General features: G+C 39.0%; 2 protein-coding genes across 2 annotated transcripts in view; both read left to right on the forward strand.

Annotated features, from left to right (window-relative positions):
- Window positions 1-13,635, forward strand: part of ccny (cyclin Y) — an 83,453-nt gene extending 69,818 nt beyond the window's left edge. Inside the window, exons 9-12 of the mRNA XM_062992042.1 lie at window positions 3,687-3,806; window positions 9,009-9,175; window positions 11,523-11,685; window positions 13,115-13,635. Coding sequence (XP_062848112.1) covers window positions 3,687-3,806; window positions 9,009-9,175; window positions 11,523-11,685; window positions 13,115-13,231 — 567 coding nt within the window. The 3' untranslated portion in view covers window positions 13,232-13,635. The remainder of the gene's footprint in view (window positions 1-3,686; window positions 3,807-9,008; window positions 9,176-11,522; window positions 11,686-13,114) is intronic.
- Window positions 13,636-20,926: 7,291 nt separating this feature from the next.
- On the forward strand, window positions 20,927-23,658 carry gjd4 (gap junction protein delta 4). Its single transcript, XM_062992043.1, has 2 exons — window positions 20,927-20,990; window positions 22,490-23,658. The coding sequence occupies exons 1-2, from the start codon at window positions 20,927-20,929 to the stop codon at window positions 23,656-23,658; spliced, it is 1,233 nt and encodes a 410-aa protein (XP_062848113.1).
- Window positions 23,659-25,493: the final 1,835 nt, after the last annotated feature.

Raw genomic sequence — 25,493 nt, forward strand, 5'->3', positions numbered from 1 at the left:
ATACCCTGTACAGTGAATCGACTCCCCCACTTTGACTTTTTAAGGATGGAACCTATTATTCAGCCATGATAATAGCCATAGCAGCAGAATCCAACAAACAACCTGGCAGTGGTGGGGTTTGAACCAGCTACTCACTGCTTACTAGTCCAGCACCGCCTTAGACCTTAACTGCTAGGCCACAACTGCCCTGGAAAAAAACATATTGTCTGGCTAATTACATCAGCATATGACTACATAAAGGCTAACATTATGATATGGAGAAAAAAAAACATTGAGAAAGGGGCATGTAAGAAATTTGATGATGTATGAGGCAGCTGCAACCATGCATTTCATGAGTAACTATTAATTTCTGGAATTTCATTATGTCAACAGCGTCAGAATATCTTTTGCCAGACGGCACCCCATTTGTGAAAGACTGCCTTAATGTATGCCGATGAAATTGCAGATTACATCAATTTAATAACTGCAGTAAAACACAAATGCGGACTGAAAAATAAACTCACGTGTCTCAAATGTGCCATTTGTGCCTGGCTTTTTGGCTTCAGTAAAATTGGTCTCAGACTTTAACTTGGATTATTATTAAATTTGGTTGTAATGAGTAAATAATTGGCTGTATAAAACCATGATGCAACCCTAATAGTGCACTGGATTGTATTTACATTCTCTGTCTGTTGCAACATATCTGGGGAATACAATAAGACTGAAATATTACAACATTTTATGCAAAGCAGTTGCATCATTACACTAAGAAAGCTGCATGCGAAAAACACAGCCAGGCTGGCAGGCTGGCATTTACTCGTGCCAGTCAATTTATAGACATGCACCTAATGCCCTTACTCCACAATCTTTACTGTTCACAAACGTGAAACATGGCAGGTTCCCTTGCGTAATACTAAAATAGCTAAAGCAAAAAAATTTTTTGTGGGGAAAACACCCACCCACGTGCCTGCCCCCCTGCTGTGAATCTCTTGGTGCCTATTGAGAGGGTAATTGTGTTGCAAGAACCGACCCCCACATCCTACAGAAAGCTTGAAAAAGTGAGCCAAGACAGTGTAACCTTGTGTTACTATACTGAAAATATTTTATTAAAATATAGTTAAATATTTCTTGTATATAAAATATTTCTATAGTTAAGATTTATTGTGCCATGTGACATGTATAAAGCAAAAACACAATGTGTAAAATCCGACATACTTAGTAGTTTGACTAATAATGACAACAATAATTAAAAACAATAATAATGGTAATGATGAGTGGTAATTACCATGACAATAACAGTAATAACTATTGATTGGGCATGAATTGTTTCCGTAGCGCAAGGGTTAATGTACTGGCTCATAGACCACTGAAGTCGTCATCATTTTGTAGTCCACGCCATGTTGTTATGCCCATATTTGGTAACCCGGGTCTAAAACAAATTTTGAATGGCATAAATGAATGGAGATTTCGAAAATTGCCTCTCTCGCATCCTGTAGTCATAAAAAGTGTTCCAAAGCTGTTACATTTTGTTTTATGGAGATTTTTCTGTCTATTATCACTGGATCCTCTGAATTATGAAGTCGTTAAAGAGTCACATGTTTATTTAGCACAGGATGTGTTAGAGCTGATTTTTTGAAAACCCCATTCATTTTTGCCATTGAAAATCGGGCTTAGACCCGGGTCTTCAAATATGGGCATAACGAGAACTACAGAATGATGCACGACTTCAGTAGTCTATTGTTCTAGTGAATGAGAACATTCTGGTTTGTCTTTTGTTCTTATTGTAAAATAAATTATGTATTATTTTAATAATAATAATAATAATAATAGTGTTTATATAACACTGATAGTGAAAATGCTGTTGTAATATTATTTTACACACACACACCACAATCTTGTAGTATAACTAGTTCTAACTAACCATAATAATAAAAAATATACTGCAGTACAGGCCTAGTACATAATGGCAATAAAGGTAATGGGGGACAAAACAAATACATATGTGTGATGCAAAACAATGTTACTTTAAATAAGCAAATGTAATAAACAATTAACAGCTAACATTTGCTACACACAGGCATCCTCCTACCTGTCTATATGCCACTGTATTTCATCTACCTCATAGACGTGACTTGGGGATGTAATGACTTAGATGCAATTGGAAATCAAAATCATAAGCGACTGACTGTTATTCCGGTACTGGTATATAGACATCCACTCACCAAGCACTTTATTAGATACACCTGTCTGCTACCTGCACTTATTATTTTAAAGCCACACCTACTATACAAATGGATGTTGTGTGGATACAATTAATGACTGTAACCCATCACTTTTTTGGCCTTTTTTTTTCAATTTAAAGGAACCCTCAAAGGACCCCTGCTGACCAGATGATGTTTGGGGGGGTGAACCATTCAGCACTGCAATGACACAAGCATGGCAAAGACATGGAAGTGTGTGTTGGTCTAGTATGAGCGTATCAGGTGCAGCAGTGTCATTGGAACCCTGTTAGCATTGGTTGTGGTTGTTCAGGTTGTTAATAAAATGTTTCTGGGTGGCACAGTGGCTTGGTGGGTAGCACTGTTGCCTCAAAGCAAGAAAGTCCTGGGTTTGATTTCCAGGTGGGGTGGGCTGGGTCTTTTCTGTGTGGAGTTTGCATGTTCTCCCTGTGTCTGTGGGGGCTTCCTCCCACAGTCCAAAGGCATGCAAGTGAGGTCAATTAGTATCTGCTGCAGGCACTGCCAATTATGCCCACCAGATGGTGCCCAGCCAGAATCAGTTCAGAATCTCGGCACTGGTGTGCTAGCGGAATATCCCGCTGCGCCACCTGTCTGCTTATTTTATCATGTCTGAATATTTTGGCTCTGTGGGTAGCACTATCGCTTCAGAGCAGAGAGAGGTCTGGGTCCTTTCTGTGTGGACTTTGCATGTTCTCCCTGTGTCTGCGTGGGTTTCTTCCCACAGTCCAAAGACATGAAAGTGAGGTGAATTGGAGATACAAAATTGTCCATGACTGTTTGACATTAAAGACTTAAACTGACCTGTCCTGTCGTGAATTTAACCAAACTGTGTTAAACATGATGTTAATATCCCAATAAAATTATAAATTTACATTTTCAGCATTTAGCAGATGCTTTTTTATCCAAAGCAACTTACATTATACAGTCTAAGCAACTGGGGGTTAAGGGTCTTGCTCAAGAGCACAACAGCAGCAACCTGGCAGAGGTTTGAACCAGCAACCTTCTGCTTACTAGTGTAGTACTTCAACCGCTAGGCTACAACTGTCTAAATAAAATGTTTCTTAATCCTCCTCTCGTTTTATATCAGTGAACACTGGATCACAAGACACTGGTGTGTTTATATTTCTGATTGGAGCACTGTTCTCCTCCCAGCATTAACATTGAGGTGTTTAAAAATCCCAACAACACTGCTGCACCTGGTACACTAATGCAAGCTCAACACACTCTATCATGTTCGTGTCATTGCAATGCTGAATGGTCTACCAACCAAATAACACCTGGTCAGTGGGAATTTTATGAGAGCTCCTTTGAATTGATGAAAAGAATACAGGCTTGCGCAGAGCACAGATGGGCTACAGTTAGTCATTGTATATCCAAAAAGTTTATTTGCAGGGCAGATGCGCACGTGCTTCCAGACCTGATGCTTGTTAAATCCATTATGCTTGTCCTTTTCTCTCACTGTTGCAGAAGTCTGAGGTACCAGCGGACTACGATAAACAAGATCCAGAACAGAAGCAGATCTATCGCTTCGTACGGACGCTCTTCAGCGCTGCTCAGCTCACAGCCGAGTGCGCCATCGTCACACTGGTGAGACACAGATCATACGATCGTTTTAATTCAAGTGCTACTGCAAGACTTTCTGGTTATCTGCTACATTTTCGAGATAAATTAACCCTTCGTGCACTTTGTCATTCGTATATGGGTTGCTTTACTGAAGAGGTGCTAGAGTAGTACTTACTGTTTAGAGTGGTCAGTTAATCATTTCCAAATGCAGCTAAGTGAGTAAACAGGTGAGAAAAAGCCTTATGATCAAGCACATGCCTGATATAATCCCGGAACTTACATTGTCATGAGTTATGAAGACGTGCAGCTGTTTTATTCGGTTGTGAGTTTCATTGCCTTGAATATTTTAGCTTCTTTTAGCCTGTCATCTGTTCTTACACCTCCGCTAGGCGTCAAAGCCGGTTCTCAAAATGAGCTTTTGCTTCTAATACTTACACACGCTTACAGGAAAGTACAGGTGTGTACATGCTTGGTCTGAATGTGTTTCATTTCCAGTGATGTCTTGAGAGACTAAGGAGACTAAGAATGTTGCCCATTGTGTTCCTACTTAAAAGGTAATCATGATGCTTATATGTATCTCTTACTCGACCACCAGTGTTTGGTTTGAAATAGGATGTCCAACAAGCTCATGGTCAGGTGTTCAAATACTTGAACTATATAACTGGCCATATAGTGTGTGTATGTTTGTACATACATAGCAAACGCCACTTTCATTGAAGGCTTCTTGCAAGACTTTAAAGTATATCTGTAGGAATTTGTGCCCATTCAGTCAAAAGAGTGTTTGTATGGCTGGGCATTGTTGTTGGTTAAGAAAGCTTTAATTGACTTTCCAGTTCATTCAAAAGTAGTTTATTTTGGCTGAGTTCAGGGCTCTGTGAGTTCACGGTGGCTCGGTAGGTAGCACTCTTGCCTCACAGCAAGAAGGGCTGTCTTTAAGATTAAAGACTTGAACCAGTGAAGTGTGTAAAATTTGACGTTAAAATCCTATTAAATAAATAAACTAATAGTTCACTTGTTGGATGCGGCAGATATGCAGAGACCTGAGTGACTTTGATTAGGACCAAATCATTATGCCCAGACTGCTGGGTTGCAATATTTATATAACAGCAAGGGGTGCAAGCCGTAGCCTAGTGGTTAGGGTACTGGACTCGTAATCAGAAAGTCACTAGTTCAAGCCCCACCACTGCCAGGTTGCTGCTGTTGGGCCCTTGAGCAAGGCCCTTAACCCTCAATTGCTCAGACTGTAGACTGTATACTGTAACTGTACTGTAAGTCACTTTGGATTAAGGTGTCTGCTAATTGCTGAAAAATAAAAATGTAAATGTGCTCACAGGCTGTCATGGTCTGAGAAGGGACAAGTCACATTCTGCTGACAGGTAGTTGGGCAGCCAAGACTCACTGATGCCAAAGTATAGGAATGATATCATGTCTGGTATAAACCAGCAGAACTGGTACTGTGGCTGAAATCACAGATCATTTTAATAATGGTGATAAAGTGAATGTGTCAGCCAGGCAGACTATTTACGTCTGGTGTAACTTCAACTTTATAGCCAGCAGTATAGTGTTAGATTATTTCAAACCACCATTAATTGTAATATTCACCATCAGAGCTGCTTAGTATTGGCCAGTAGTACCTTGCTAGTAGATATTTGGCAGCAGTGACCATGCTAATTGCCATCTGTCATGATGAGAATGAATCATTTAACACAAGCTTTTATTCAAAGTGACAAAAAAAATCCGTAGCATTATAGCACTGAGCTGAACAATATAGGGTTTGTTATCTAGCTGCTAGGTACAACAGTTGCAGTCATGGGGTTTGAACTCAATAACCTCTGGTCATTTACACAGAGCATAAACTGTCCAGATAGCACTGCTCCATGAGGTCTATACTATTTCAGAATATGTCTTAAGTCTTCTTTTATTATTCATGATAAAGGAAGCAACATGTCATTACCTCCTCTTAGATAAAACTCTGTTATTTCTCAATCTGTTTGTTTAAGCAGCTCTTCCATAATCGTTCGCTAAATCTGTGTAGCGTCTCTTGTGGAACCAATCAGTGCTGCTCTGATCTATCTATTGTGCACTCAGGCTTATTCTGGCAGCAGTGCTTATGGAAAATGTTTAGTGAGGATTCAGCATTGATCTGAAAAGTGTTTTGTCAGGGCTCGATTGCTGTCTGTGTCGGCCATGATGGGAATCAATACACACTTAGTGGGACTCGGCCGAGCGAGAAACAAAGCGAGCCATCAGTGATTTGATGTTTGTATTCAGTTTGGCCTGGAGCCATTGTATTTTAGTAGATCAGCTGCCTGTGCTCTGTGCTTGTTCATCATGTGGGTCATGAATCAGGGTACTGGTGAACTGGTGAACATTTCCAGCACGTTTTATTTGACCGCCTTCATTATGCACATACACATCAGCCATAACATTAAAACCACCTCCTTGTTTCTACACTTACTGTCCATTTAATCAGCTCCATTTACCATATAGAAGCACTTTGTAGTTCTACTGACTATTACTGACTGTAGTCCATCTGTTTCTCTGCATGCCTTGTTAACCCCCTTTCATCCTGTTCTTCAATAGTCAGGACCCCCACAGGACCACCACAGAGCAGGTATTATTTAGGTGGTGGATCATTCCCAGCACTGCAGTGACAATGACATGGTGGTGGTGTGTTAATGTGTGTTGTGCTGGTATGAGTGGATCAGACACAGCAGCGCTGCTGGAGTTTTTAAATACCATGTTCACTTACTGTCCACTCTATTAGACCTTTCTACCTAGTTGGTCCACCTTGTAGATGTTAAGTCAGAAACGATCGCTCATCTATTGCTGCTGTTTGAGTTGGTCATCTTCTAGACCTTCATCAGTGGTCACAGGACGCTGCCCATGGGGTGCTGTTGGCTGGATATTTTTGGTTGGTGGACTATTCTCAGTCCAGCAGTGACAGTGAGGTGTTTAAAAACTCCATCAGCACTGCTGTGTCTGATCCACTCATACCAGCACAACACACACTAACACACCACCACCATGTCAGTGTCACTGCAGTGCTGAGAATGACCCACCACCTAAATAATACCTACTCTGTAGTGGTCCTGGGAGAGTCCTGACCATTGAAGAACAGCATGAAAGGGGGCTAACAAAGCATGTAGAGAAAAAGATGGACTACAGTCAGTAATTGTAGAACTACAAAGTGCTTCTATATGGTAGGTGGAGCTGATAAAATAGACAAATGGACAGTGAGTGTAGAAACAAGGAGGTGGTTTTAATGTTATGGCTGATCAGTGTATAAGCTTGCAAGGAAAGTCTACTTCCATTGAGCATTTCATTTAGCTGCAAATTAGACCCTGCGAATGTCTCTTAGGTCATCAGTATTCCTGGGGTGCCTTGTGTGCACAGCCCTCTTCGTGTCATGCTAAAGCATTTCAGTAGGGTTAAGGTCAGGACTCTTGACATGGCCATTCCAAAACACAAATCTTATTTTTCAACCATGCTTTGCTTGGTTTACTTGTCATGTTGCTTAAGGTCATGGACTGCTGCCCTTACATTCTCTTGTAAAATGTTTGAGACATGCTTCAATTAATTGTTTCCTTAGTTATTGCAAGGTGTTTAGGCCCTGTGGTAGCAAAGCAACCCCACAATATGATGCTTTACAGTTGGGATAATATTTTGCTTCATTAAGTTTTGATCAGTTGGGGTCCAGTTTGCTTTGATGTTTTTTCTCCAAATATAGCCTTGTGCATTTGGGCTACAAAAGGACCAATTTGGTCCAATGGGGCAACTACATTGCTATCTGTTCATAAAACATTTTTCTAGAAGCATTGTGGAACATCCAGGTTATTTTGGGCAAACTTGAGATGGGTCACAGGTTTTTTTTTCCTTTTTTTCTTCGACCTTGGAAGGTCAAAGAAGGTGGCCTTTCATTAACACTGTTCTTAGTATAATAGTGGACACATGAAAAGGATTTTGTGTGTTCGTAGAGTTTTTTAGGTCTTTTGTTTTTACCCTTGAGTTATTTCTCATCTCTTTAAGAACTGCCTGTTGTGTTTGTAGAGTGATCTTAACAGGGTGTCCTGAATCTTCTTCATTTGTAGACAACTTGGGTTGATGTACACCCAGGTCCTTAGCAATGTGTCTCCTGAGGTCTTCTGAAAGTTGCCTTAGGAACAACAGATTTGTCACCAGGCTTTGTGTGAATTTAATTATACGCCAAAGCACCCTAACAGAACCCTAACCTTTTGCCAGTTTGATCTCGGAGAAGTAATTAAAACTAACTTTTCCTCCCTGCATGTGGATGTTTTTAATGTGCTCAATAGAGACATGGACAGTACAACTGTTTGTGTGTCATTAGTTTAGTCAGATTGTTCTTGGCTGAGGTCCTCAGTGGCACAGCCGTCTTTTACTCTAATTAGCGGTGCTATTAGTGGACGGAAGTCTACATAAACATAATTGGCTATTTCTGAGGGTAAAGTGGTTGATGTAAAAATGACTTGGATAATGATTAGACCATATTTTATTAGTAACGAATGCAGCAATACAGATCATTCTAAAGGATTCACTTACTTTTTCAATTCAGCTTCAATTGAAAGACCCTCAGCTTGACTGCATGAGAGAGAATCTTGCCTCCATGCAGCTCTCTGAGTTGCATTTTTGAAGACTGTACGTCATGCAGCAGTCATAACGAAAATATTCAGCTGGTAGCATGGTCTCACTGGAACCCGGCATGTGCAGTGTGCATGCCTTCTTCCACAAGGCCGTCTTTGTTTAGTTCGCCCTGCTTCTATACTCATTGTTTATGCATTCCAAACAAGCCTGCCCGTTTAGAACGCAGGATGTTGGCAGGCTGTGCAGTTCTGTCAGTAAAAAAAGACATGCCAGCTTCCTCCAAATTCAGATCATGTTTGTGTGTTGAAGTCTCATAGTCACCTGTAACACTTCAAACTGTGGTGTCAGTGCAGGGCCAATGCATGACTTTGGAAATTGGGGTTTTTACAATGTAGCCAGTCACAAGAATTGAATGGCTTACAGTAACTGTAGTTCAATATGAAACATTGATGTGGATGCAGCAAGAAAATCCTGTTTCCTCTCCTTTCATGTTTAAAACATTAAAATAAATCAGGTTCTAATGTTTAGAATTGTTCATAAACTATTGTAATTGCTCTGATCGTCACTGACTGTTGGACTAACAGTGGTTTTTGTAACCCCAACCCTTTCTTTTTTTCATCTCAGGTATATTTGGAGAGATTACTAACCTATGCTGAGATCGATATCTATCCCGCCAACTGGAAGAGAATCGTACTGGGAGCCATTCTTCTGGCGTCCAAGGTGTGGGACGATCAGGCCGTGTGGAACGTGGACTACTGTCAGATCCTCAAAGATATCACTGTGGAGGACATGTGAGTTACCTTGTGTATGATTGGTGTACATATTCTGAATGACCTTTTATATGCTTATAGTCTATTCATTTGACCAGAAGCTTTAAACTGGATGTGGTGTTACGTACATGTCTTACTTCAGGAGTAGTACCTGGAATTAAAACAGCTGGAAAGATAAGCACATGACTGTTTCAGTAGTTTTACACTTATGTCATGTTGAAATTATGGTTGTAATGAACAGGTTACATCTAGTTAAAGCAGGACAAGCAGCTCAGAGGTGCAAATTTAACCTCAATATAAACACATTCAGTATCAGTTACATTGTCTCCCAAATCTTAGCTTTACAATAACTAATGATGAATCTGTACACTGATCAAGAAGCAACGGTCATGACAGAAAATGGACAAGCAGATTGGTTCCACTTTGGCAAAGAGTCAGACAAGGTAGCGTTCTGTCACCATAATGCTGCTCAACCAAAGCAGGACTGGAGGGAGATGATTAAGAATTCAAGATTGGTGGGAGAAAAAATAACTCGATTTTCAGGTGACACAACACATTAGAAAATTAGACCTGAAGGCCCTTATAAGAACATTTATAGAACAGAGTAAAAAGATGTGACATCAGCTTAATATGGAAAAAGTCATATTCGTGACAACAGAAAAAACCAATTACTTTACCACTGATTGAGGAAAAGTGAAGTGGTGGACCTTTTTTCCTGCTTATTAACAACAACAAAGGATCCAACAGTCACGAAATATGACACAGACTGACACTTGGCAGAACCAGAAGGAAGGAGGTGGAAAAGATCTTCATATGTAAAGATTTATTTCTCCAAACAGTGACCATAAGTGTCCAGACTATGGTCTTCTCTGTGGTTTTTTATGGATGTAAGAGCTGGACAAAAAAACATGTGACGGTAAGAATACTGATGCCTTTGAACTTTCATGCTGGTGAAGATTTTTTAGAGAAACGGCAAAGAGGACAATATATTGATTCTTGGACAAATCAAACTTAACCTATCAATTAAAGCCCAAATAACCAAACTAAAGCTCTCTTATTTTGGACACATAGTGAGAAGAACCAATTCATAGGAAAATACAAGTATGCTTAGAAGCTAGCAACAGGATGGATGGATACAGTTAGAGAAACGATAAACAAGCCATAAAGAAGCCTGAAGATCTAACTATAAGGCAGAATATTCTGGAGAAACACCATCCATTTGGTCACCAGAATGGTCATGTATTTTAACACCAAAACAACCTTGTTTGTTTGTTGCCAAAAATCTCAAATTTTGGTCTTATTTAACCATAAAACCCAATTTAAAAACAATAAGTTCTACTTTTGTAAAGACTTGTTTCTTTTAGCTCGCCTTCTAAATAGGTTATCGGCATTATGTTGGTGTCTGGTTATTTGGATATAATCTTATTCAAATCTCCATCCATGCTTCTTGGAGACTTTTTGCCCCTCTAAACATCCTCCTCACTATATGTTACTATATGTCACTATAAGCAAAAATACTTAAAGTTTATTTCAGGCAGGTTTGTTTTAGCTATGGTTGTTTGGAACTTTTTGATTGACCATAGTTATGCTTCTTCGTCAACTTTCCCTTTAGTTTGTCTTCATAAACGACTTTATGAATGCTCTGGCTTATTGCAGCCAAGGTGAATTTTAAATGAATCTACTTAGTACCTTGCATAGTGTGAAAAATCAACTTTGTTGATTAGTTGTTGCAACCCTACCACAGACACACTCCAGTATCTTTTGGAAGGCCTTCTAGAAAGGCGATGGCCGCAGAGTGGGGCAACTCTATTGTAATGCATATGGTTTTGGAATGGGATGTCAAACAAGCTCATGGTCAGGTGTCAGCGTACATTGGACCATATAGTGTAGTTTCCCTTAGACATTAAAATATAATAGTACATTCCTATTTTCTTTCTTTGACAAGTAATTCCAAATGTACAGACAGATCAGACTACATTAATGTAAGTAGGGATGAGTATGGAAGAGTAGTGTTGTGTCACCCCTGACCTGTACTGAGTACACAGTTATTTTAAAGACCACACACAGCTCTGTTACGTTTGTGTACTGAGGAATGTGTGAGTCCCTCCTCAGTGACAGAGGGGAACAGATGAGGACCCTGATAAAGTTTTGGATATATTTAGCTTTTGCTGTATTTAAATGTTGTCAGGGGTTAGAAGACTGAACTGTAAATACAGTTCTGTCTGAAATATTTATTTAAACTCATACCTCTTGAGATTTTAAAACTGCAAGCCCTAGTGTTCATTATATCAGTGACTGGTTTTACTGTAAATCTTGGTATGAAAGTGACTTTAAATTGTTTTACTCTCTGTGCTGTTATATGTTATAGGAATGAGTTAGAGAGACAGTTCCTGGAGTTGCTGCAATTCAACATTAATGTACCGTCGAGTGTTTATGCCAAGTATTACTTTGACCTGCGTTCTCTGTCTGAAGCCAATAACCTGAGTTTTCCTCTGGAACCTCTGAGCAGAGACAAAGCTCAGAAATTGGAGGTAAAAACACCCACCTATCAGCACAAACTAAACTCATTAACACCATCTCAAAGATTTCAGCAGAGGATAACAGTACTTGGATTAAATGTTTAGACTAATATTCATGGAGCAGTAGGGCCATGTTGGATCGTACTTCAGTAATTGACTGTAATTGAACTTAGAAATTAATGAGAACTATACTTAAATTACAGAACACTTTACCCCGTCACCCTGTCCAACCTGCCCTGCATCCAGTTTTCTGGTAGCACCAGATACTGACTAGTAACAATTAGGATAGTCCTTGTTGTCTTTGACCCTGAGAACATGACATACTGTACATTATTTCCAAATACATTTTAAAGCTGGACTCATCAGACCATGGCACATTTCTACAACTGTGTTTATGGACAAGACTTTTCTCAAAGTATTTTAAGACAGATAACAGACCGGGAACACCCCACAAGAGCTGCAGTTTTGGAGATGCTCTGACCCAGTCGTCTAGCCATCACAATTTGGTCCTTGTCAAACATTTTTCCTGCTTCTAACACATCAACTTTGAGGATAAAATGTTTATCTGCTGGCTAATATATCCCACCCACTAACAGGTGCCGTGATGAAGAGATAATCAGTGTTATTCACTTCACCTGTTAGTGGTCATAATGTTATGCCTGATACTATATATACTATGATATGCCATATACTATAATACTAAATATATATTTTTAACACCTGTTGGCTAAAACAACTTTATTTATGGTATCTTAACCAGTGGGCCAGTAGAAGCTAATCTAAAGGTCACTGCTTCAAGCTCCACTACTGCCATGTTTCCACTGTTGAGCCCTAAACCTTTAATTTCCTTGAATATTTGTCACAATTGTTAGTCGCTTTAGAAACAAATGTCCACTAAATATAGTAAACGAAAGTATAAATTGGACCAAATGGAGTTTTACTGTAGTAGAGTTGTACTTTTGACTTAACATGAAGGCATTTTTGGTCCACTGTTGCACCTGTTTCAAAGAAAGAAAGCTAAAAACCACTGAGTAGGTGTTTGTATTACTCCTAATAATAATACAGTAGACTAATTTTTAGCATATGCAACAACACAACAAAAGCAAGCAGTCCAAATGCCAGTTCCACCTTTGATTACATGACTAGGATCATCCTGTGTGTCTCCCGAGAGGACTGATGCTTGATCCTGCTGCAGTTTTGATGGAACAGGCACTAATGAGGCTGGATCTCTGTGTGGGTGGAGGATGCTGTCTGAAGCTTCCCTCTGATCCAGATCTTTTTGTTGCACTCTACAGTTGTTAGAATAATAACTCGGCTGTTTTTTGTTTTTAACTCACTGTCCAAAGTTTCATATTTGATGTCAAGGCGAGATGTACATGTTCATCATGTTGTGGAAGACCTGACAAAAAGAGGAAAACCAAAAAATGTTTTTTTTTTTCAGGCTATCTCCAGGCTGTGTGACGACAAGTACAAAGACTTAAGAAAAGCAGCCAAGAAGCGCTCAGTGAGCGCGGACAATCTGACCGTGGTGCGGTGGTCTCCCGCCATCATATCCTAACGGTGCAGGGAGCTCAGGAACGATTCAGCCGCAGACAGAGACTGTAAAGAATCTTTCTCTTCATACGGCGACGGTTTGTCCGCACCACACCCCGTCTAGACACGTCTGTCATTCTGCTGTAAATACGGAACAACATGAAGCTTTAAAAAAGAAGGAAGATGGTTTGAATTGAAGTGGATAGGAACTCAAGCCAAGTCTCACCTGAAGTCCAGCATTCCAGCAACCCTCGGCGTGTCTGTGATGTGCATTGTCAACAAGGAAACGTTGAGCTTATTTGTATAAGTTAACAGTTCTTCCTTTTATTCAAAGTCTGATCATTTCAATATGGTTCTTTCAGAAGCACAATACAGCCCAAAGTGAGTCCCTCACAATCTTCTACCTGTCTGATCACAATCTGTGAACATTGTCGGAAGAAATTCTTATTGCTTTTTGAGTCAAACGGATAAAGTAAGATTTAATTTTCATATCAGCTCTCGGATTGGAGCTTACGATATCAGTACCACCCAGTATCACACTTTATACTTTATTCTGTAATATGGTTTACTCAGATTTAAAGTTGCTCATAATAAATACTCTGAGCATACACTGATCACCCATAACATTAAAACCACCTCCTTGTTTCTACACTCTGTCCATTTGTCCATTTTATCAGCTCCACTTACCATATAGGAGCACTTTGTAGTTCTACAATTACTGACTGTAGTCCATCTGTTTTGGTCCCTTTCATCCCTTTCATGCTGTTCTTCAATGGTCAGGACTCTCCCAGGACCACCACAGAGCTGGTATTATTTGGGTGTTGGATCATTCTCAGCACTGCAGTGACACTGACATGGTGGTGGTGTGTTAGTGTGTGTGGTGCTGGTATGAGTGGATCAGACACAACAATGCTGATGGAGTTTTTAAACACCTTACTGTAACTGCTGGACTGAGAATAGTACACCAACCTAACAAATATTTAGCCAACAGTGCCCATGAGCAGCGTCTTGTGACCACTGATGAAGGTCTAGAAGATGACCAACTGTCTAATAGAGTGGACAGTGAGTGGACACGGTATTTAAAAACTCCAGGAGCGCTGCTGTGTCTTATCCACTCATACCAGCACAACACACACTAACACACCACCACCATGTCAGTGTCACTGCAGTGTTGAGAATGATCCACCACTTAAATAATACCTGCTCTTTGGTGGTCTGTGGGGGTCCTGACCATTGAAGAACAGGTTGAAAGCAGGCTAACAAAGCATGCAGAGAAACAGATGGACTACAGTCAGTAATTGTAGAAATACAAAGTGCTTCTATATGGTAAGTGGAGCTGATAAAATGGACAGTGAGTGTAGAAACCAGGAGGTGGTTTTAATGTTATGGTTAGATACAAATAATCAGATCTGGATATCCTTTATCTTATTTTGCCTATTTTTAAAATGCAATTGCAAACATAACTGAACTGGCCAGCAGATGTATTCAAACCTGACACTTTATTTATACTAAACCTTGTTAAAAATATATATTAGTTCGGTTGAACCCAGAACTATCTTATACCGTAATAACGTGTTACAGTACTAAATAGTGGAAATTTTTTTTCTCCCTCCTCTCCCAGGTGTGCAGGTATTACAGTGTCCTATTATGCTAGCACACCGCCACTGATATCTGGGTTCGAATCTAATATCAGCCTGAGCTCACAAATGCCTTTTTGGCAGTTTGAATGGGCACAAATTCCCTCCAACATATACTCCAAAATCTTGTGAAAAGCCTTTTCGAGAGAATTAAGTCAAGTCAGTTGTTTTATCAATGAGGCAAATCCATATTAAAGCCAATGGTTTTGCAGTCGGACGTGGAATGTCAGTGGTAGCTCAGTGGTTATGGTAATAATTAAGCTCCACCCCCTTCATGTTGCCAGTGCCGTTATGTAATGTTTGCGTTTCTAATTTTGTAGTTCTACTTTTCTATTGTTGGGGTAGGTACTGGGTTGATGTCCGAATCAATACAATGAACTGGCATTCTGTCCAGTATGTAACAACATAAAAATGAAATTAAATTGTACAGGTTGATCAGTTAGAGGGAATGTGGTGAAGCATTCATAAGAATCAGATTCTATTCTCAAAAAAAATGTAAAAAATTTTTTTTTTTTATAATTTTCACTGACTTCTAATATAGTTAATCACTCAGCATATTTGTGCAGGGATAAAAATGTTTGAAGGCAAATTTCAGGGAAATACAGTGTTCTTTTAGAACGTATAGGTTATGATTATGTACCTGAAATATAAAAACTGAAATATATGATGACTTGGGCATGGTTACATAATAAATCTTTTGGGTAAGACATTGGAGACTTTTTATCAGACTTAGATTAATACTTGGAGCACCAAACCTCTTTTTTTCTATTTATTTATGCATTTTCTCCCTTTTCCTCCTGATTTAGCATAGCCAATTAGTCTTCCGCTGCTGGGGATCCCGATTGCATCGAGGAGGGTATATTTACTCTGACGCAAGCGCAGTCCCTCAACTCCTTCATTTTTCACTTGTGCCTTGGTGGATTTGCACATGAGGCTTATCCACTTCTGCACAGGCGCCTTGGTCTGTTAACCAGGGTCCTTGCACAGCATTTGAAGACCACACCCACTTTATTAGTCCGGTCTTTTCCCACACAGCAGACTCGATGGCCAATTTTGTCTGCTGCAGGCACTGCAATTGTGTCCGGTAGTGTGCTAGAGGAATATCCCGCTGCACAAACCTCTTTTAACTGGTAGACTATATTGTTTTAGTTTGAATGTCCAGACTTTTATCGCATGGGTTGAAACTACCACAGACATACTAAATTCTGAAGTCTTTTAAAAAGCCTTCTCTGAATATTGGAGACTGTTTTAGTTGCCTTGTTGGATGTCCATTTGTAATGAGATTATGAGTCCTTATTTTTGGCCGATTTAGCCCTATAGATCCAGTGCACTTCTGGTGGACTTCATTTGGGGTAACTGGAAATACTGTTCAAGTTTGACATTTCACTAAACAGAGATTAGCTTGCATGTCCAGGCTGGTTATTTACAGGGGTATAAAGTGTGTGTGGTAGTCACCGGCAAAACCAGAAATCCTGTCAAACCCATGAGAAAACAGACTGTATTGCAGAAATAGAACCTGGTTCACTGTATGAAAGTTAATTTGCATTGACTCGTTTTCTTCCGATCTGAACAGACGTCCCTCCAGATGGCCATCATGTAGTAACCTTGTAAAAAAAGATGAATTATACTGCCTTTATGTAAATGTTTTATAGGCTTGTTTCAGTTTAATACATCAGAGCAGACAGACGTTGAGTTGAGTTTGTTCCAGATTTAGCCTCGAAAACCATGAAACACTGGATGTGAAGTAATACTGTAATAGAGATTATGTTTAACAGTTCAGATCATAAAATGCTGTTGCGTTATACACCGATTAGGCATAACATTATGACCACCTCCTTGTTTCTACACTCACTGTCCATTTTATCAGCTCCACTTACCATATAGAAGCACTTTGTAGTTCTACAATTACTGACTGTAGTCCATCTGTTTCTCTACATACTTTTTAGCCTGCTTTCACCCTGTTCTTCAATGGTCAGGACCCCCACAGGACCACAGAGCAGGTATTATTTAGGTAGTGGATAATTCTCAGCACTGCAGTGACACTGACATGGTGGTGGTGTGTTAGTGTGTGTTGTGCTGGTATGAGTGGATCAGATACAGCAGCGCTGCTGGGTGTTTTTAAATACAGTGTCCACTCACTGTCCACTCTATTAGACACTCCTACCTAGTTGGTCCACCTTGTAGATGTAAAGTCAGAGACGAACGCTCATCTATTGATGCTGTTTGAGTTGGTCATCTTCTAGACCTTCATCGGTGGTCACAGGACGCTGCCCACGGGCGCTGTTGGCTGGTGGACTATTTTCAGTCCAGCAGTGACAGTGAGGTGTTTAACAACTCCATCAGCACTGCTGTGTATTATCCAGTCATACCAGCACAACATACACTAACACACCACCACCATGTCAGTGTCACTGCAGTGCTGAGAATCATTCACCAGCCAAATAGTACATACTTTATGGGGGTTCTGTGGGGGTCCTGACCATTGAAGAACAGGGTGAAAGCACGCTAAATGAAAGTATGTAGAGAAACAGATGGACTAGTCAGTAATTGTAGGACTACAAAGTGCTTCTATATGGTAAGTGGAGCTTTCTTTTCATATTAAACTGCCTGCCTCAGTAAGTGCATTTAGACTTTTATTGGTGTTGCCCTCCAGTGAGCTGTATTATCCTCAGAACTCTATAGATGCCTCTATAATGAGCTAGATGGCTGTGGAAAGGATACAGCAGGATACCCTGCTTTTTTATAATGAGTTATTACTTTAAACTGGTAAAAATAAATCCATGCCATTTAATCTAACATTTCTGAATATTTAATAAATAACAAAGCTCATGTGAAAATGAGAGACTGATATTTTTCTTCTGAGATTCAACTCAAGAAAGCGTTCAAAAGAAATAATTCTAACTTTTTAAGATTTTTGTACAGTGTACAAACCGTGTTCATGAGGATCATAGTATATGTTCAGATATTTATGAGTAGCCAGTTTTCATGTTTTATCGATTTTAAATACATTGCAGACCAGAAACTGGGATACAAGTGTTAGTGGAATTGTAGAGCGGATTATTAACTTTGGTAACACCTGAAGATTGAAATGGTTAGAGGAGAAAAGAAATGTATTATATTGAGAATAGATCCGCGATTGTAAATGGACTGAATTTAAAAGCCGGCATTTCGGAAGTGCAAGCGTATGTTCTTTTGTGTCTTATTTTGTGATCATGCTGAGCTGCACGGTGAGTCAGACCCAGCAGAGCACAACACTCATACTGAAAGCTAATTAATGATGGCTATTTTTTTTTTCTTTTGTGAAGTTTAAACGTTGCTTTGTCATTCCTTTGTGTTATTTCAGCAACAGAGAAAGCAATTCTGGAGAATAGAGACTGTTTACTGTAAATGAAAATGTAAAACGGTTGCTTTTTCGTGCTGTTGTTTCTTTCATTGCTAGTACTGATTATACTGATTATACATTGTTCTATTATGTAATACAGTTTTGTTATCACCCCGGAGTCGTGTGTTTATTTTTAGAGATCTAACTTGAGATTTGCACTTTGCATTTGTGGTGTGTGCCGTTCAGAGCTTGCACTGTCAGTGTATAAATTAAACCACACAAGATTTTAGAGGTGCGGTCTTTTACAGATACTGAACAGCCAACTAACACATCTATGTAAATTGCAGTTGGGATGAAAATAATAAACAAGTGTTATTTTTAATTGAGTGCATTAATATATCTGTGATTTATCCTGCAGCCAGTGCCACTTTCTGTACCAAGTGTTTGGTATTCAAGGTATTATGTAAAGTAAGGGAAAAAGTATTTAATAACTTGTTTTTATTATTTAATATTCTTGTCACATGGGGAGTACATATTTAAAATATGGCTAAACATATGTGGACACCCCTCCTAATGACTGAGTTGAATGGATGAATGTATTAGTGAGGCCCTCAGACAGGGCTTTATTCAGCTTCTAAAGTCACTCATGTCAGCTGGGTTTTTCTTTGTAGAAAAGAAAGATGGTGGCCTTTGACCATGTATTGACTATATCTGGGCTTTAAGTGTGAGGTTAGGTTTGATTTGGTCAGGAATCCATTTGTTGGTCTTCTTTTCTGTCCAGGGTACTCTCAAAAGTATGTGCACTGACTATAGAAGCTATAATCAAAACACTAAGTAGTTCTGCTACCCCCTGCCCTTGATGCCAGCCATACAGGAAAAAATGTGTGAGGCTTAAGTTTTTCACCAAACTTTATTTAAGGAGCATGTACAACCTTATAAGAAACAAATAGACTCCATGACTGGAAATCAATTGACACCAACACCAAATGAATATAAATTAATTGCCTATGGTCTGTCCACAGGTTTTACTTCGTTTAAATGATGACATATCAATGTATTCTAACAATCTGGAGGAGCTGGAATGACTCTTGGAACACCAATTGTACATAACGTCTGAGAAATACAATTTAAACTTCACAGTTGCCTTAATCAGTTGTGTATTTTTTTCCTGATGACGTACGCATTAAGAAAGTGTGTGCAGTGCAGGACTGGTCATAGTCCAAAATAATAAAGGAACTCAAATGCTTTTATTTGAAACTTCAGCACTGTAGCTGCACCTCTCACCTCTAGTACATAAGGAAAGGCCAGGTGGGCCCTTTTTTAATTCAATTTCACTTTCTCATCTCCTACAGACCTAGATCAAAGAATAAGAAGGCAGATGCCTTATTACATGTCTATGACCCTGAACCACTCCCCCAGTCTGTAACCATGTACCCCATAATCCAACCCACTTGCTCAGTTGCTCCAGTTTCTTGGGACATCAACAAGAAGACACTAGACACTCCTCTCAGTGAACCTTTTCCCTTTAAAAATCAAAAGGTAATACCACCATACTGCTAGTGATCAATTGGTTGTTTATAGGCTGTTGTCTTATCCCTTTCTCAAGTCTCCCTACTCCATACAGCAATGACGTTGGGATTTTAAAACAATTAATGATTATGAGACTGCTTGTACCCTTAAAGTTTCCGAGCATAATTATCTTTGCCAATGAATTGGTTCTTCACACAATGTGTCAAAAATAAGAGAGCTTCGATTTGGTTATCTGGGCATTGAGTGAGATGTTGGCTTTGATTACGTTGAGGATCTATTTGTTGGTCTTCTTTGCCATCCAAGGTACTTTTAAAAGCCTTTGCCAGCTTCAATTCAAAGGCATCAATCCTGGTCCAATATTTTATTGTCCAGCTTTCAAATCCATAAAAGAATACAGAGACATTTGTTTGGATAGAAAAATTGTTACATCAGAGAATTGTTTCCTGTTCATTCATTCTTGTTCTGCCAAGTGCCAGTGTGTATAATACTACCTGACTGCTGGGTCCTTTTTGTTAATAATTGGTCCAAGTAGGCAAAAGCTGTTCACCACTTTGACATCTTCTCCACAAGTAGTTAAATTAGCGTTCTTTTCTGTTGTCATATGTGTCTTTTCACTCTGCAACACTCATTTAGGCAAACTTCACTACTTCTTTTCGAAGTGACCAAGGTGTCTTCCATGCAGAACGCTTTTGATACTGAGAAATACTTGGGTCATCCTGTATGCACAGCATTTTTAAGATCTAACCTTAAAATTTCAGTTCAAGGCCATTTTAAAAGCATTTTAAACCGTGTTAAATTACTAAATTTCCTTTTTGATACGCTTAGAATTTTAATTGAGTGGAAATAAAAATGGCTATTAAAACATTAAAGTTGCAGATACAAAAGCAACCCAGACAAGTAGAGCTGGACTATTTCAGTTATGCCAGCCCACCGGCATGCCTTTGGTGGGTAAGAATAGCGCCACAATGGAGCTCACATCTCTTCTGTTATATTGTCTGACAACAGTTGTTGTCTGAGCAAGGGAATGAGGTAAGACAGGAAGCAAAGGTAGGAGCTGGGACACTCGACTAGGCCTGTTCACTACTTGTTACTCAATGACTTTTAAAATCAGATGAAAGCAACTGGTTATAGTCAACTTAAAAAAGACTAAATGTGATTGTGCTAAAGCTCTGAAACTCTCACCTGGAGAAATATTAGGGGAGAATACATTTTACAGTGAGCAGCTGGAGTCATGGGGTGGCAGAGCTCCACAGAGGCTGTGTTCATCGCACTGAACTACAACATCACAATTGTGGGTAGGTCATACTCATTTTAAATTGCTCTAATTATGTTTTAAATGATCTAAAACAAATTATTGCAAGTGGATTATTGAACATATTGAATATTTCTGTGTTAGTTTAATTTAAAAAACCATTAATAAAATAACCCATAAATACAGTAGCCCATAATTTTTCATTTGAGTTCATTAATTACTATTATACTAAGTATATTTAAAATATTCAAATCACACAAAATGCTTGGTCTTCTATTATAGACTTTTAGTAGACTTTTCAATGTAAACAAAGCTATATTTTACAAACACATTTTAAGGATATCACACCTTTGGTAAGAAATAATTAGCTTCCTTCAGCATTGGGGTTTACCTTCAGTGCATGTCACTAAGCAAATAATTTAAAATTTTACCGGATTATAAGACTCCCTCTAATGTACCTGCAATTTGTACAGTGGTACCTTGAAACTCAACGTTGATTCTGGGTGTGGCGTTGAGTTTAAAAGGCATTTAGTTTCAAGGTATTTTTTCCCACAAGGATGTATGGGAAACATGTTAATGTATTTCATGGCCCCGTGGAACTGCATATATTTTAGGCTTATGTAAAATATTGGGGTTGTTTTTGATACTTATAACACAAATATAATATGAAAACACTGAAATACATTTGAAAAACAGTTAAAAAATCAATACAAAATATAATAAAACCTGCACTTTACTTCTTTATTGTTTTCTTGTGCTTCTTAATCGTGGAGATGCTTGATCTTGGAATACGGTATTCTGTTCAGTAAAGGCGCATTCACATGAGAAGCGGCAAAATTGCTTTTGCATTGGCTGTGTCGTTATTTCCTCTAAAGTGTGACGTGATTTATTGTGCTAAATTGAGTGAGGAATTTTATTAGTGAGAAGACTTTATAGGCAATAATAACTAAGAAAGGTTTCTCATTAAGCTTTTTTTAAAGATAAGCATTTTAGACTGTCTCGAAAAAAGCTGATTTTCACAATTTCTCAGCACCCCGAGCTGTAACACAAGTTTAAAAGTGAAACACTGAAACAAGAAAATCCAGATAAACACAGATACATGTGAACACTTTCAGAGTGAATTTGATGGTTATATACCATATGGACTATAAATTGGTCATACTTGTCTTAATGCCATGCAGAGTTTTGCATTGAATATAGAAGATTGTGGTGCAGTTCTTTCAAAAAAAATTTTTTATAATTTAGCAAAGTACACATTGTTAATTCCTGTGAGACATACCTCTCTAGGAAAGATTAACTGTGGTTTAATAAACTTTCACTGGTGTATTATTAAACACCTTGTACCATGTAAGGTGTTGGTTATGGCTATATACAGTAGCTTTTTTTATTCAAATGCTGCTTATATATATATAATTTCAACCAAGGGCAACATCCTATAATAAAACCAAGATTTATTATTACTTTTACAGCATTTCAATTTTGGTTTAGTTTCATAAAATGCTAATTTGTAATGTGTATTGTGTTGATTTGTTTTTCTTTCAGGAAAGATATGGCTAGTCCTGATGGTCTTCCTGCGTATGTCAGTCTTGTTTATGGCTGGCTACCCCCTCTATCAGGATGAACAGGAGAGATTTGTATGTAACACTATTCAGCCTGGCTGTGCCAACCTATGTTATGATATATTTGCCCCTCTTTCACTGTTCCGATTCTGGCTGGTCCAGCTAACATCGGTTTGCCTGCCTGTAGTCGTCTTCATTGTCTTTGTGATCCACAAACTTACTTCAAGTCTCAAAACTCATCCTGAGATGAAACCTTGGTCTCTCTACAAAATCCAAGAGGATCCTTCTAGTGTCATACGTAGGGTGCCTTGTTACTCCGGAGCCTACATTTTTCACCTTTTGCTCCGGACAGTTTTGGAAGCTGGTTTCGGGGCTGCTCATTACTACCTGTTTGGATTCCATATCCCTAGGCGCTTCATGTGCCAGCATGCTCCATGCACCACCATGGTAGACTGCTACATATCAAGACCCACTGAGAAGACCATTATGCTCAATTTTATGATAGGATTGGCAGCCTTGAGTCTTCTTCTCAACATTTTTGACTTGATATGTGCCATCAAGCAATCAATAAGTCAGAAGAGTAATAAAATTATGATGGAGAAGATGTATGAGGAGGAGCGATATTTCTTTCCTGACAGCAGAGCCAGAGGAGCACACTTTGGGAACCCTGAAAGTCAGGCCTTTCTGGTCAATGGAAGCTTCCAGAAAAGAATCAGCAAAGCCGGTTTAGATGATAATGCTTCAGTACATTTAGAAGGTACCAACCATCTTCAATTGCCTGCACCACATGTGGAAACCTCTGCAGGTATTAATCTTGGGGTAAATGGACCTTTGCCTTTGAATGGTGGACCTGGTGGTTACCTGATGTCACACGAGGAGGCAACAGAGCATGAGGGCAGTGAAGTGGCACTGTGTCCACCTGAGCCCCTAGGTACTCCAAGGTCAATACGAGTCAACAAGCGGAGTCGCCTCAAACCACTGCCACCACCTAGAAAAGACATACCCTCAAGGACAGGGTCACTGGAGATCGCAGGATCAGTGTCAGGTTCTCCAAGAAAGAAACACCAGTACAAACTGCCAGAGATGAGTGCAGAGTGTGACCCACTGTCCAGCGGTGGAGATGGATGTGAGAAAAGGTCAGCATGGGTCTGAGAGTCCTGGAAAATACCCATATCCAAATGGCAGGAGCAAATAACAAAGAAACAAACAAAACACCAACACTGATGTTTTGGAAAATGTACTTGATTATGTATATTTTAAGATAAACCAAGAGACCATGCACAAAGATCTTAAAACGCTAAAAGATCTCAGAATGTGGAAAACAGGGTTGCTTTAGTAATTCTACAGTTTGATACAATATCAGTACAGGGCTGTGATGGGAAGCCAATGCCCAATACTACTATGTTGCCAAATTAAGAAAAATATCTCTCAAAGGTTGGTTATATGTCATTTGTCCTATGATAATGTTTGTTTGATGGTGTGTTAGGGTAGTGGTTGTTAGGGAAGTGGTTAAGTTGCCACAGCTGTGCCCCTGAGCAAGTTCACTCACCCTTACTGCACTGTACTCAGTCATAATTTACATTTTTGGCATTTAGCAGACGCTTTTATCCAAAGCGACTTATACAGTCTAAGCCATTGAGGGTTAAGGGCCTTGCTCAAGGGCCAAACAGCTGCAACCTGGCAGTGGTGGGGTTTGATCCGGCGACCTTTTGCTTACTAGTCCAGTACTTTAACCACTAGGCTACAACTGCCCTGCACACAATTGGAAGTTATTTTGGATAAAAGTGTCTGATAAATGCTGTAAATGTTACTGTAGATTTTTCTGATGAGGCATTTTTCCCTAGCAACTGTATAGTCTCCATTAATTATTATAATAAGTAATTATTATTATTAATATTCTGTTTTTGGTAAAACAAAAAGCAGTGCTATCAGTCATTTGTAGTGTGTTGAGCAAAGATAAGTTGCAACAGCAAAGTTAATCCCAAGGCATTTATTTTAATAACTTCAATAAATATTACATTAAATGTGGTTTTAATTTAAATGTTATTTTAATTTTACGTTTTAGAAGTGAAAAATAAAAATATTTACTGTACAGATATACAATTTCAAAATTTTAATTAACTTTTTACTTTTTAAATGTACTCACTCTTTTTTAAAACAGATTTGATCGTTCAGATTTTTAAAAAATAGATGTTAATAAATGTTAAACCCATAAATCACCAAGTGTTCATGATGATTTATCATAAATAATTTGGTTTGCCATTCTCTTAATTTAAGTATTTAGTTAAACAGTGAAGATTGGTTTGATTCTGTAATTTGAAGTAAAGAAACTGAGTCAACTCTGAAGCTGTGGAGTCGATTAACATTTATCAGATAATACTTGTATGGCCGCTTAGGTGGCGCAGCGATAAAACACGCTAGCACACCAGAGCTGACATTTCCAACTCGTCGGTTCGAAACTTAGCTCTGCCATCCGGCTGGGCTGGGCGGCTACATGAACAACGATTGGCTGTCGTTCATACAGGGTGGGGAGCCAGACAGGGACCTCATATCTAACGCAATTACGACCTCAAAGACAAGGGATGATGCCTTGATCAGGGTGTGGCTCTCCGTACACAAAGCTGAGCCGCATATGAACTCACCTTGTGCAAGTGAAAAGATGCAGTCAGCTACTGCACACATGTCGGAGGGGGTGTGTCAAAAAAATTATGTGTTTTTAACTATATAAAATGCTATCATACTTTGCATTCAACAACAAGCTTTTTGGATGAGTAGTAGTACTTTTACCAAAGTAAGATATTTGTGTACTTCTGCCACCCCTGGGTATTATTATTATCATTAATTGTTATTTATAAAGACATTTTACTTATTTAGAGTTATCCAACATTTTACGTTATGTATTACTGGCTGAATCTCATATGTTGTTTACTTGAACATGTAGTACACTTGGGTCTCAACAATCTTGTAAAATCCTATGTATTTATTTT

The sequence above is a fragment of the Trichomycterus rosablanca genome, chromosome 3 (genome assembly GCF_030014385.1).
Source record: "Trichomycterus rosablanca isolate fTriRos1 chromosome 3, fTriRos1.hap1, whole genome shotgun sequence".
Lineage (NCBI taxonomy): Eukaryota > Metazoa > Chordata > Actinopteri > Siluriformes > Trichomycteridae > Trichomycterus > Trichomycterus rosablanca.

Bases quoted from the DNA above. Each gene is read 5' to 3' on its own strand.
- gjd4 (XM_062992043.1), top strand. From the start codon at position 20,927: ATGGGGTGGCAGAGCTCCACAGAGGCTGTGTTCATCGCACTGAACTAC. The intron at 20,991-22,489 runs GTAGGTCATACT...TTTTTCTTTCAG, and splicing joins CTACAACATCACAATTGTGG to GAAAGATATGGCTAGTCCTG.